We start from the raw sequence: 14,846 nt of genomic DNA on the forward strand, positions 1-14,846 counted from the left end.
GTTTTTTTAGTGGGCTTTCAAGGTCACTTTAAAATGCGAATAAAGCAAGAATGGAATTATTCCATTATTTCCATCCAACGTTTCGCTGGGATTATTTCCAGCCTCATCAGGGATGATTTATTTATTGGATATTCAATTTTTGTCAATTACTTATGCAAAAAAAAATATATACGTCTATTAATACGACACTATTACAGCACGACATAGAACACATATTTACTAATTGCAAGAATAATTAACTTAATCTAATATCACAGTCAAACTTGTGTTGTTATCACAGATTGTAAATGACAACTTATATTCCTCTCCAACTAAGACATACAAAATTTTCAATAAAAATAAAATATTGACAACATTTTCTATACAAATAAAATTTTGACAAAATTTTCTATAGAAATAAAATGTTTAAAAAATTTTCTATAGAAATAAAATTTTGACAAAATTTTCTATAGAAATAAAATGTTGACAAAATTTTCTATAGAAATAAAATTTTTAAAAAAATTTCTAAAGAAATAAAACGTTGACAAAATTTTCTGTAGAAATAAAATGTTGACAACATTTTCTATACAAATAAAATTTTGATAAAATTTTCTATAGAAATAAAAGTTTTAAAAAATTTTCTATAGAAATAAAATGTTGACAAAATTGTCTATAGAAATATTTTCTATAAAATGATGACAACATTTGCTATTGAAATAAAATTTTGGCAAAATTTTCTATAAAAATAAAATAAAAGCAAGATTTGCTATAAAAATAAAATTTTTATAACATTTTCTATAGAAATAAAATTTTGACAAAATTTTCTATAGATATAAAATTTTGAAAAAATTTTCTATAGTAATAAAATTTTGACAGCATTTTCTATAGACTTCAAGCAATATATGCGTATAATTAATCCATACTTGTGCCTGTGTGAAGAAATACAAATTTTATTTTATTTTCTTAACAGAAAAAACAACTTACGTTGCTTTTGTATTTCTAGTATATATCGAAAAATTATGTACTCATCAAAAGCACGTATATAAAATAAATTTATGTTTGTATTTTAAAAGCTATGTACCCTTTATTTGGAGAGTATGTATGTTTGTCACGGGTATAAATAGTTTTCTAACACTGTTATATAGTCCACAGAAGAAATAAAGTATAACACAAAACTACAGAATATATTGTCCGTGGAAAATTATCGCAACAGACGAAACCAACTAAAGGATACAAGAATAAAAAACTAAGCGATAGTTTCAATTTTGGATCTCAATAAAATCTTGAGAGGGGTAAGGATAGGAAGCGGACATTAAACGTATGCAACTCATGTTGACGGCTGCGAAAACTCTCTGTTTGTGTGTGTATTTTTATCGGAAGAGAACATAAAATTAAACTCTTCATTATCACTCGTAGTTTTGGTTTTTTGTTCGTTCCCCTTTATACTACCACACCAATTTCAATTTATTTTACCGCTCTTCCCTTGTCTACGATTTTGATTCTCTGCAAATCCTCCGCTATATTCACCACAATGTTCTCTTAAATTTTTGTCTGTTGTGAACACTGTTAAGCAATTGTGAATGGTGAGTTGAACGGTAAACCACAAGCAATGTATGCTCATATTTAATGTAAGCTTGTGTGTGTGTGAAGAAATACAAATTTTATTTTCCTACCACACAAGCATATGGTTGATGTATTTCTAGTAAATAACGCAAAATTTCATACTCACCAAAACTACTTCCACAAAAGTACAGCACGTATGTATTGGACAAAATTAATTTCTCCATTTACAACAAATTTATGTAAGCATTTTGAAAACGTTGAACAGTAAACAAACTTACATGTAAAGCACCAATTGGAATTATTGAAATTATTTGCCGATTATGTTCGTCTTGGGTATAGTTTTTTAACACTGTTATTTAGTCCACAGAAGAAATAAAAAAAAAAACACACACACAACACTACAAAAATAGCAAATTTTTGCGTAACACACAACACGAACTATGCGGTACGAGCATAAGAACCGAACTGTTAGTTTAGTTTTTGTATGACAGTAAAATAACCTGTTGAGTAAGGAGAGGAAGCGAAACTCATATTTTATCGAAAGAGAGAACGTACAGCTGCTAAATAAATTTACTATGGTGTGGCGGTTAAGAAGGGGAACAAAAAAAACCTAAAACTGTGAGAGAGAAAAGAAGAGTTTAATTTTATGTTCTCTTACGATAAACAAAAACAAAAACAAACAAACACTGAGAGTTTCCGTTGCCGTCAACATGATATGCATACGTTTAATGTCCGCTTCCTCTCCTTACCCATATCAATATTTTATTTAGGACCAAAATTGAAACTATCAGTTAGTTTTTTATTCTTGTATCGTTTAGTTGGTTTTGTGTGTTGCTATAATTTTCCAGGGACGATAGTTTTTGTAGTTTTGTGTTTTACTATATTTCTTCTGTGGACTATATAACAGTGTTAAAAAAAAAACATAAATAGTGTTTTCTAAGTATGTCTTTAATTAAATCCAATTGGTACTTTACTTGTAAGTTTTTCTTTTTTTTCAGTTCATAGCTTTTAAAATACCAACATAAATTTGTTGTTATTTGAGAAATTTATTTTTTCCAATACATGGTTGTTAGATCATTTAAGTCTTGTACTCACGGTTGCAACAGTTGGTAGAATTCTACCAAAAATTTTAGATTTTTTTACTATTTGGTAGATTGGTAGAATTTTTCATGTGTTGATAGACTTTGCAAAATATTCCTCTCCAACTAAGACGTACAAAATTTTCTATAAAAATAAAATATTGACAACATTTTCTATAGAAATAAAATTTTGACAAAATTTTCTATAGACATAAAACTTTTAAAAAAGTTTCCATAGAAATAAAATGTTGACAAAATTTTCTATAGAAATAAAATGTTGACAAAATTTTCTATTGAAATAAAATTTTGAACTGATTTGACTGATATTTTGCAAAATTTATAAGACTCACAATATACTCGTATATGAACATACGAAATTTGAAGAAGATTCGTTGATAAATTCGTCATATATGAAAATATCGGCTATAAATATAAGACGATGGGTGTATGACTGCTCCAACGTGGTATCACAATGGACTGAATAGTCTAAGTGAGCCTGATACATTGGGCTGCCACATAACCTAACCTAACCTAACCTAACCTAACCTAACCTAACCTAACCTATGACTGCTCCTTCTTAGCGTTACTTAAAAATGCACCAACTTACTATACCCTACTTTTACTATCAAAGCACAGGCCTTAAGATGGTAAAAGAATATACATGGGCGCCATCTAGTATTCGCTAGATAGCTTCAGTTCTCATCTGTTGGGAGAAAATAAACAGTTATCTTTGTAGATGCCGCAAAGGTATTACTCCAATTTTATGTGGTGCGGGAATTGGCTATATATTTCCATACATAATTAAAACATTTGAGAATAGTTTGAATTCATACCCGATTTGTTATCCGCCATGTAAATGAATATTCATGTGTAGATGGCGTTCTACTTAGATTTAAATATTAGGTTAGGTTAGGTAAGGTGGCAGCCCGATGTATCAGGCTCACTTAGACTATTCAGTCCATTGTGATACCACATTGGTAAACTTCTCTCTTATCACTGAGCGCTGCCCGATTCCATGTTAAGCTCAATGACAAGGGACCTCCTTTTTAGAGCCGAGTCCGAACGGCGTTCCACATTGCAGTGAAATCACTTAGAGAAGCTTTGAACCTCAGAAATGTCACCAGCATTGTTGAGGTGGGATAATCCACCGCTGAAAAACTTTTTGGTGTTCGGTCGAAGCTGGAATAGAACCCACGACCTTGTGTATGCAAGGCGGGCATGCAACCATTGCATATATTTACAACACCCAGAAGGAGACGAAATAGACATATGGTGTCTTTGGTAATATTGCTCACGGCCGGCCCTTGAATCGATCTAGCCATGACCGCCTCTCCGTCGTCCGTCTGTCTGTGAATTCATTTTGGTGATCGAAGTCTTGGTCGCAATTTTAGCCCAATCGACTTCAAATTTGTCACAAGTATGTGTTAGGGTCAGAATAGAACCCTATTGATTTTGGAAGAAATCGGTTCAGTATTAGATATAGCTTCCATATATATCCTTCGTCCGATTTATAGAAGCCAGAATTTAAAACCAATTTGCTTTAAAATTTGCACAAGGAGTGCAATTAACAGTGTCGTAAAGTGTGCCGAATTTGGTTGAAATCAGTTCAGATTTAGATATAGCTCCCACAAATATCTTTCGTCAGATATACACTCATCTGAACATGTAGGATGGGAAATTATCTATATCAGGATATACTAGGTATATTAATCGTTCTCCAGAAATTTTCAGAAATATACGACTGGGGTTGTTATAAGCTGCCATACAAATTTAATGGGACACATTTTGGGTTCGGGCCTACTTTAGCTTTTTCTAGGTTATAATATTTTTATACCCTCCACCATAGGATGGGGGTATATTAACTTTGTCATTCCGTTTGTAACACATCGAAATATTGCTCTAAGACCCCATAAAGTACATATATTCTGGGTCGTGGTGAAATTCTGAGTCGATCTGAGCATGTCCGTCCGTCCGTCTGTTGAAATCACGCTAACTTCCGAACGAAACAAGCTATCGACTTGAATCTTGGCACAAGTAGTTGTTGTTGATGTAGGTAAGATGGTATTGCAAATGGGCCATATAGGTCCACTTTTACGTATAGCCCCCATATAAACGGACCCCCAAATTTGGCTTGCGATTGCTCTAAGAGAAGCAAATTTCATCCGATCCGCCTGAAATTTGGTACATGGTGTTAGTATATGGTCTCGAACAACCACGCAAAAATTGGTCCATATCGGTCCACTTTTACGTATAGCCCCCATATAAACGGACCCCAAATTTGGTTTGCGATTGCTCTAAGAGAAGCAAATTTCATCCGATCCGCCTGAAATTTGGTACATGGTGTTAGAATGTGGTCTCTAACAACCATGCAAAAATTGGTCCACATCGGTCCATAATTATATATAGGTCCCATATAAACCGATCCCCAGATTTGGCTTGCGGAGCCTCAAAGAGAAGCAAATTTCATCCGATCCGGCTGAAATTTGGTACATGGTGTTAGTATATGGTCTCTAACAACCATGCAAAAATTGGTCCATATCGGTCCATAATTATATATAAACCCCATATAAACCGATTCCCAGATTTGATATAGTCTCTAAGAACCATACAAAAATTGGTCCATATCAGTCCATAATTATATATAGCCCCTATATAAACCGATCCCCAGATTTGAACTCCGGAGCCCTTGGACGAGCAAAATTCATCCGATCCAGTTGAAATTTGCAACGTGGTGTTAATATATGGCCGCTAATAACCATGCCAAAATTGGTCCATATCGGTCTATAGTTATATATAGCCGATCCCCAATCACACCAAAATTGGTCCATATCGTTCATAATCATGCTTGCCACTCGAGCAAAAATAATCTACCAAAATTTTATTTCTATAGAAAATGTTGTCAAAATTTTATTTCTATAGAAAATTTTGTCGAAATTTTATTCCTATAGAAAATTTTGTCAAATTTTATTTCTATAGAAAATGTTGGCAAAATTTTATTTCTGTAGAAAATCTTGTCAAAATTTTAATTCTATAGAGAATGTTGTCAAAATTTTAAATCTTTTCAAAATTTTGTAAAAATTTTGTTTCTATAGAAAATTTTGTCAAAATGTTATTTCTATAGAAAATTTTGTTAAAATCGTATTTCTATAGAAAATTTTGTCCAAATTTTTTTTCTAAGAAAATGTTGTCAAAATTTTATTTTGTCAAAATTTTATTCCTATAGAAAATTTTGTCAAACTTAATTATATACGTATTTAAAAGGCCATTTTAAGTTTAATATATACCACGTATGGACTACGTGGTATATATTACGGTATTAGGAAGTTTTAAGATACCTTGTCATCGGCAAAAGTTACCGCAACCCAAGTAATTCGATTGTGGATGACAGTCTTCAGTAGAAGTTTCTACGCAATCCATGGTGGAGGGTACATAATCTTTGGCCTGGCCGAATATACTTGTTTTTTTTTTTATTTCTATAAAAAATAATTAAACAATTATATTTTTGTTTACCTCATCTAGTTAGCCTCTTAAAAGAAACAAAAAATATTTTTGATTTTTTTTACTTTTTATTTTATTTTTAATTTTACGTGTTTTTTATTAGAAATTACATTAATATGATTTATTAAAAAAATGAAAAAACACTATTTTATTTTATAATACAAAATAAATTAAAAATCTAATATCATTACAGGAGATTTCACTCCCTTTATGTTTGGAAATCAAAGAGAAGGGCGATGAAAAAAAATATGTATATATAAAAATATTCGAAATGAACAAAAAAAATGGGAAAAAACAAGGGAGTTTTTAAAAACAATTAAATTTTCTTAGCAATAAAAAGACTCCTGGACTTACAAAAAAGAAAAAAATACAGAAAAATAAATTCATTACAGATTGAGTAGTTAGGCACAAAAAAGACTATTATCCAAAAAAAAATTATATATATAAAAAAAAAGATTACAAAAAATATGTATATATAGAATCTTATTTATTTATATATACTCAGTTTATTAATATAATTTTAAAATATTTACTTTTGTATTTATTTTATAAATTTCTTTTTCTTTTTTTAACTACAAAAGCGAATTTGCATTTAATTTTCATCCGGTACATATAGGCCTCTTGTTAACTTGTTTTTATAGCATTCGTTTTTTTTCTCTCTCAATACTTTGAAATGCTTTCTTTCTAAATATATGTATAGAAAAAAAATAAGAAAATTTTTATATAAAACAATAAGAATTAATTTTCTCAAAAAATCTTTTCTAATACATTTGGTATTAGATAAGTCTAAGGGAGTTAATTGATAGACCAGGTATTTCAAATCACAAAACTGGCACGGCACATTCAAATTCAGTTTTTTGCAGCAGCTGTTTTATGGATTTGTTTTTCTTCAAAAAAGCAACATTCTAGTTTTCTGTTTGATATTTTTTATGCTTTAGTTTAATTTATTTTAAAATTCCATTTAGTTGTTGTTGTTGGTTGCAGGTTTGTGGATAGGTATGTGTGTGTTGCTATAATTTCTAGCCCACAGTATCGTTGAATTTCAAATCTGTTGTGTTTTTGTTGTAATTTTAATTCAGGGTAGTTATTCTAATCTAGGGGTGATTAGTTCAATTTACTTGGCTAGATTCAATTTGCCCATTAAACCAGCAGCTTGTTGTGCAGCCATATCGTGACCAGATTGAGCTGTGTCATGCAAAGTCTTTTCCAAATCTACTCTCTTTTGATCAACATATTGGTTGGCTTCGGAAATCTTTTTGTCAACAGCCTGATTGGCAACCTTGATACCTTCATCGACAGTATGTTCGGCTTGTTTCATTTTATCATCGACCACTTGTTCGGCAGCCTTAACGGATTTGTTGATGGCATCATTGGCAGCCTTTTTGGTTTGATCAACAGCATTAGCAGCAGCCTGGAAAGAGCAAAATAAAATAGAGTTAATAAATTTAAATCAAGACGTATGAGTAATTTTGAATAATTTTTCAATTCGATTTGAAATAAGACGTATAATTGATATTAATTCAATTATTAAAACAATGGTGTACCCTATTGCCTATGAGTGATAATGATTGGAGGGCTAGCTAATGAAATAGCTTTAAAATGACAATTAGAGCTTCTTGAAGTATGAAGCGATTTTATTTGATATAAAAGCTTACTCCATACATGCTAAAAACCGATTCATTCATATACAATATATAACGTATAATTGATATTAATTCGGTAAGTAAAACAATTGAAGGATCGTATGTGATAACGATTGAAGGACTAGTTAATGAAATAGCTGTAGTTTGACAAAAAAGAGATTCCTCAAAATATTTACATGAGCCGATTCGATTGTAAATAAAAGCACACCCTATATCAAGATTGTCCAAATTTTATTTCTATAGAAAATTGTGTCAAAATTTTATTTCTATAGAAAATGTTGTCAAAATTTTATTTCTATAGAAAATTTTGTCGAAATTTTATTTCTATAGGAAATTTTGTCAAAATTTTATTTCTATAGAAAATTTTGTCAAAATTTTATTTCTATAGAAAATTTTGTCAAAATTTTATTTCTATAGAAAATGTTGTCAAAATTTTATTTCTATAGAAAATTTTGTTAAAATTTTATTTCTATAGAAAATTTTGTCAAAATTTTATTTCTATAGAAAATTTTGTCAAAATTTTTTTCTATAGAAAATTTTGTCAACATTTTATTTCTATAGAAAATTTTGTCAAAATTTTATTTCTATAGAAAATTTTGTCAAAATTTTATTTCTATAGAAAATTTTGTTAAAATTTTATTTCTATAGAAAATTTTGTCAAAATTTTATTTCTATAGAAAATTTTGTCAAATTTTTATTTCTATAGAAAATTTTGTCAAAATTTAATTTCTATAGAAAATTGTGTAAAAATTTTACTTCTAAAGAAAATTTTGTCAAAATTTTATTTCTATAGAAAATGTTGTCAAAATTTTATTTCTATAGAAAATTTTGTCAAAATTTTATTTCTATAGAAAATTTTGTCAAAATTTTATTTCTATAGAAAATTTTGTCAAAATTTTTTTCTATAGAAAATTTTGTCAACATTTTATTTCTATAGAAAATTTTGTCAAAATTTTATTTCTATAGAAAATTTTGTCAAAATTTTATTTCTATAGAAAATTTTGTCAAATTTTTATTTCTATAGAAAATTTTGTCAAAATTTAATTTCTATAGAAAATTGTGTAAAAATTTTACTTCTAAAGAAAATTTTGTCAAATTTTTATTTCTATCGAAAATTTTGTCAAAATTTTATTTCTGTAGAAAATTGTGTCAAAATTTTATTACTATAGAAAATTGTGTCAAAATTTTATTTCTATAGAAAATTTAATTTCCATGGAACATTGTGTCAAAATTTTCTTTCTATAGAAAATTTTGTCAAAATTTTATTTCTATAAAAAATTTTGTCAAATTTTGTTTCTACAAATATTGTCAAAATTTGATTTCTATAGAATTTTCTATTTTATTTCTATAAAATTTTATTTCTATAAAAAATATTGTCAAAAATTGATTTCTATAGAAAATATTGTCAAAATTTTATTTTTATAGAAAATTTTGTCAACATTTTATTTCTATAGAAAATTTAATTTCTATAGAACATTGAGTCAAAATTTTCTTTCTATAGAAAATTTTGTCAAAATTTTATTTCTATAGAAAATTTTGTCAAAATTTTATTTCTATAGAAAATTTTGTCAAACTTTATTTCTATAGAAAATTTTCCCTCACTTTTATTTCTACAGAAAATTTTGTCAAAATTTTTTTTCTATAAAAAATTGTGTCAAAATCATATTTCTATTGAAAATTGTGTCAAAATTTTATTTCTATAGAAAACTGTGTCAAAATTTTCTTTCTTTAGAAAATTTTGTAAAATTTTGTTTTTATAGAAAATTTTGTCAACATTTTATTTTTATAGAAAATTGTCATACAATTTTTTTTTCTATAGGAAATTTTTTCCAACTTTTTTTTTTACAAACAAATTTTGTCAAAATTTTATTTCTATAGAAAATTTTGTCAAAATTTTTTTTTCTATAGAAAATTTTGTCTAAATTTTATTTCTATAGAAAAATTTGTCTAAATTTTTTTCTATAGAAAATTTTGTCAACATTTTATTTCTATAGAAAATTTTGTCAAAATTTTATTTCTATAGAAAATTTTGTCAAATTTTTATTTCTATAGAAAATTTTGTCAAAATTTTATTTCTATAGAAAATTTTGTCAAAATTTTATTTCTATAGAAAATTTTGTCAAAATTTTATTTCTATAAAAAATATTGTAAAAATTTGATTTGTATAGAAAATTTTCCCTCAAGTTTATTTCTATAGAAATTTTTCTCAAAATTTTATTTCTATAGAAAATCTTGTCCAAAATTTATTTCTATAGAAAATTATGTCAAAATTTTATTTCTATAGAAAATTTTGTCAACATTTTATTTCTGTAGAAAATTTTGTCAAAATTTTATTTCTATAGAAAATTTTGTCAAAATTTTATTTCTATAGTAAATTTTGTCAAAATTTTATTTCTATAGAAAATTTTCCCTCAATTTTTTTCTATAGAAAATTGCCCCTCAATTTTATTTCTATAAAAAATATTGTCAAAATTTGATTTCTATAGAAAATTTTCCCTCAAATTTATTTCTATAGATAATTTTGTCCAAAATTTATTTCTATGGAACACTTTGTCAAAATTTTATTTCTATAGAAAATGTTGTTAAAATTTTATTGGTATAGAAAATTTTGTCAAAATTTTATTTCATTAGAAAATTTTGTCGAAATATTATTTCGATATTATTATAGAAAATTTTGTCAAAATTTTATTTCTATAGCAAATTTTGTCAAAATTTTAGTTCTATAGAAAATTTTGTCAAAATTTTATTTCTATAGAAAATATTGTCAAAATTTTATTTCTATAGAAAATTTTGTTTCTATAGAAAATTTTGTCAAAATTTTATTTCTATAGAAAATTTTGTCAAAATTTTCTTTATTTAGAAAATTTTGTCAAAATGTTCTTTCTTTACAAAATTTTGTCTACATTTTCTTTCCATAGAAAAATTTGTCAAAATTTTATTTCTTTAGAAAATATTGTCAAAATTTTATTTCTATAGAAAATTGTGTCAAAATTTTCTTTCTTTAGAAAATGTTGTTTCTATAGAAAATTTTGTCAAAATTTTATTTCTATAGAATATTTTGTCAAAATTTTCTTTCTTTAGAAAATTTTGTCAAAATGTTCTTTATATAGAAAATTTCGTCAAAATTTTCTTTATATAGAAAATTTTGTAAAAATTTTCTTTCTTTACAAAATTTTGTCTACATTTTCTTTCCATAGAAAATGTTGTCAAAATTTTATTTCTATAGAAAATTGTGTCAAAATTTTTTTCTATAGAAAATTTTGTCAAAATTTTATTTCTATAAATTTTTTTTAATTACCTCTAAGTTAGAGAGGAATATTTGGTAAAATCTACCAAAACATCAATAATTCTACCAATCTACCAAACAGTAAAGAATTTACCATTATTGGTAGAATTCTACCAACTGTGGCAACCATGATGTCATTGCGTATAAATGATTACGATTTAAGGGCTAGCTAATGAAATGGCTGTAGCGTCTCCCAGATTTTATAATGATACGATTCTATTTTAAATAAAAGCTTACTCTACATATACTATATAAAGTCTCATTCTTATGGAATAAATAACGTATAATTAATATTAATTCAATTAGTAAAGTTATGAAGGGGTACAATATTGCGTATGAGTGTTAATAATTGAAGAACTAAAAGGGCCGGAAATAGTTGGAGTTATTACGTCTTTAGGAAAACACATATGTGTTTTTTTTTAATTATTTCGATAACTTAAATCCCCCCCCCCCATGCATATTTGTTAATGCATGAGGGTTTAAAATTAAAAAAAAACGAAATCGATATTTCGTTACCGCTATTTTATTGTAATCGTGGACTTACAGTTTTTGAAGCTTCAGCCACATTGGCGGCAATTTGTTTGGTATTTGCCGCTACATTGCTAACTTGTTGGGTGGTGTTGTTGATGACGTTCTTGGTATTATCGACGGCGGCATTGGCTTTGTTAACACCATCGGATACAGCACTTTCGGCCTTCTTGGCTTCGGCAGCAGCTAAATCGGCGGCTTCCTTAGCTATAAAAAATTAAAAAAAAAATTAGAATCAAGTATGAATAAAATTTAAGGACTAAAAACGTTACAAAAAATAGGTTCGAATTCTAAAACAAAAGCAAAATGCATAGAGTATTTTTAATGGTGATTTCGATTGCAATAAAAAGTGCTTTTGGAGCTTTTGGATTTAGAATCCCTCACAGTATTATGAATTAGCGATCTTTTTAGGTTGTCACTATAATTTGGCCAGAATCATAAATAGCTAAGAAGTAATTTAATCTTAGGGTTACACCTTTTCACCGAAACAAAATCACCAAAAAAATAAATTTTTGTTGATTTTCTCAAATCACAAAAATTAAATTAAACATTTTTTCCAAGTCATTAAATATGTCTCACCAATGCTTTTGTTACAAGATTTTTAAATTTCCTATTTTAACAATGGGAAATTTTCAGTTAAATAATATTTTAAATTAAAAACTAATATTTTTGTTAAAAGACGATTTAATGTTCACGTTAATTTTTTTGAATTTTTGTTGATACATTTTTATGCCCTTTAAATATTTGTCTTTTCTTTCATTTCACACTCACCAGTATCAGCTGCCAATTTCTCAGCTTCGCTCTTGGTTTTTTGTACTGAATCACCTACTTTCTTAGCTTGGTCTTCGGCAGCTTCTTTGACATCATTGACTTTTTCGTTGGCCAATTTTTCAACTTCTTCCTTTTTCTTGGAGAAAAGGTTGACGGTCTTGTCACCCAAGTTTTTAAGAGAGGCTAGAAATACACAAAGAAGACAATAATTAGAAAAATGAAATGAAAAGGATATGATGCATTATACATGCATAACTTAGAGTTTTATTAAATGATTCATCCGTAAAGATTACCAAAAAAATGACTTGAACTATATCTTAATGTCATATGTTTTCGGTTTGTTACCAAATCTCCTATAACAGTTATTTCCTATAAAATAGGAATTGATGTGTATTATCCAAATATTGTTAATAAAAATGTATTTAATGGTCTTTTCACATATTTAAGTCTTGCCTATGTGTGCAGTTCCATTCGTAAATTAATTGCCATAGAAATAGTGTCTACAAATTCAATTACACAGCATTATACTAATAGTTCGAATATAAAATTCACCATCTACAAAAAAACTGAATTGATATTCTTTATATAAATACGACAATTATATTCCTATATAATTGTTTTATTAAATATTTAAGTGCTTTTTATGTGTGCAGTTCTATTCGAACGTTATTTACAATAGATAAAAAATGGCAAAAAATCCAAAAAACTGCAAATTCAAAATTAAAACGAATTGTTGGGCATTATACAAATGTCATTGTTAAATTCCTACATAATACTCTTTTAACATATTAAAGTCCTTTGCATGTGTGCACTTACGGTTGGATGTGATTTCCAATAAATAAATGTGACAATATTTTTTGAAAATTTTCCATAAAATTCTTGATGTATTTAAATCATACTTCTGTACAAAATTTATAAATAATCAACCAAATATGCAGAAGGGAGCCACCATGGTGCAATGGCTAGCATGTCCACCTTGCATACACAAGGTCGTGGGTTCGATTCCTGCTACGACCGAACACCAAAAAGTTTTTCAGCGGTGGATTATCCCACCTCAGTAATGCTGTTGACATTTCTGAGGGTTTCAAAGCTTCTCTAAGTGGTTTCACTGCAATGGGGAAGGCCGTTCGGACTTGGCTATAAAAAGGAGTTTCCTTGTCATTGAGCTTAACATGGAATCGGGCAGCACTCAGTGATAAGAGAGAAGTTCACCAATGTGGTATCCCAATGGACTGAATAGTCTCAGTGAGCCTGATACATCGGGCTGCCACCAAACCTAACCTAAATATGCAGAAAGAGTGTGATATGCATACTCTGACTTGTTAAAAATCCTTTTGATTTGTATTTTGGCTTATTAAAAATATATTGACTTTTTTCAACGTAAAAATTGTCTGATACATATTAAAACTATTAGCCATACTAATTGATAATGTGATTCAAAAACTTCCATGCTACTTCAAAGAACGACTATAACAAGAAAATATTAAAACTTCTTTTGTGTGCAACATTTTGAATAAATAGTGAATCATATTATATATTTTCGGACACTAGGTCGTATGAATAATATAAATAAGTATTTTAACGAATTATTTTATTATTTAAATTTCCAAACGAATTGTTTTAGAGATGGCAATACCCAACATTTATTCCTAACACAATAGACCTTTGCCTAACTGTGAAGGGTGTCAGGTGTGCACTTATTTGAGGTCTAAAATCAATTAATTTCACAATTTCTCAATGACATTTAATAATTTTTATATTGAGAAAGTTTTTTTTTTTTGTTAATAAAAAATTTAACATTTGCATTTTTTCCATAACAAATCGTCTTTGTCCCACTTCTTAATCTTTATGTTTTCTTATTGAAAGTTTGTTGTTTGCTTGACTCATCCACTTGTTCTTGATTTGCATATTTAATGAAAATTAACATTTTAAATAATCCACTATGAAGAATGTTATAAATGTATTATTTTTTTTTTTGTTTTTGCATAAATTCTCTTAACACAAAATACTATTTTTAAAGTTCATTCAACCATACAAATTGGCATAGTATTTTTCTCATATTACATGTTCTCACAGTAAATCTACACTGCATACATTTTTTTGCAAATCGAGTACACTTGCACTGGTGCAATGACAGTAACAACAAAACGATAACCTTGAAGTATGAGTTCATCAATAGGATATTTTATGAGTCATAAGAAAAACCTAGAAATGCTAGGCCACTTGTTTTTAAGAAGGTTAGATGGGATTAAAGGAGCTGTTTTTCTTCACTTTTCTTAGATTTTATCAATTATAAATACTATTTAGTATTTTATTTTTCACTTCACTATTACTTCCTTACATGAGAACATTTTCCTGTTTAACTTTCTTTTCTTGTTTTCTCGTAAAGGTTATTGCAAAACACAACTGCTTTCGCTAACTGCTCGTAGGAAACTGACGACGACCTCAGTTAGTTTGACTATTGCTTGAAATTGTAGTTTGTTGTTTTTTTTTCTTCTC

The 14,846-nt window shown here is 27.7% G+C and overlaps 1 protein-coding gene across 3 annotated transcripts in view; it reads right to left on the bottom strand.

The window, feature by feature from the left end:
• Window positions 1-6,167: 6,167 nt before the first annotated feature.
• Window positions 6,168-14,846, bottom strand: part of LOC142237749 (uncharacterized) — a 56,802-nt gene continuing 48,123 nt past the window's right edge. For 2 of the 3 annotated variants that reach the window (XM_075309143.1, XM_075309142.1), the window contains 3 exons: window positions 12,348-12,530; window positions 11,593-11,783; window positions 6,168-7,530 (listed from right to left, as the gene is read on the bottom strand). In XM_075309143.1, coding sequence (XP_075165258.1) covers window positions 7,234-7,530; window positions 11,593-11,783; window positions 12,348-12,530 — 671 coding nt within the window. In that variant the 3' untranslated portion in view covers window positions 6,168-7,233. Of the gene's footprint in view, window positions 7,531-11,592; window positions 11,784-12,347; window positions 12,531-14,688; window positions 14,836-14,846 lie in introns of those variants that run through there. The other variant, XM_075309144.1, reaches the window with a different exon arrangement.

This window comes from Haematobia irritans, chromosome 5, assembly GCF_050003625.1.
Source record: "Haematobia irritans isolate KBUSLIRL chromosome 5, ASM5000362v1, whole genome shotgun sequence".
NCBI classification, from domain to species: Eukaryota; Metazoa; Arthropoda; class Insecta; order Diptera; family Muscidae; genus Haematobia; species Haematobia irritans.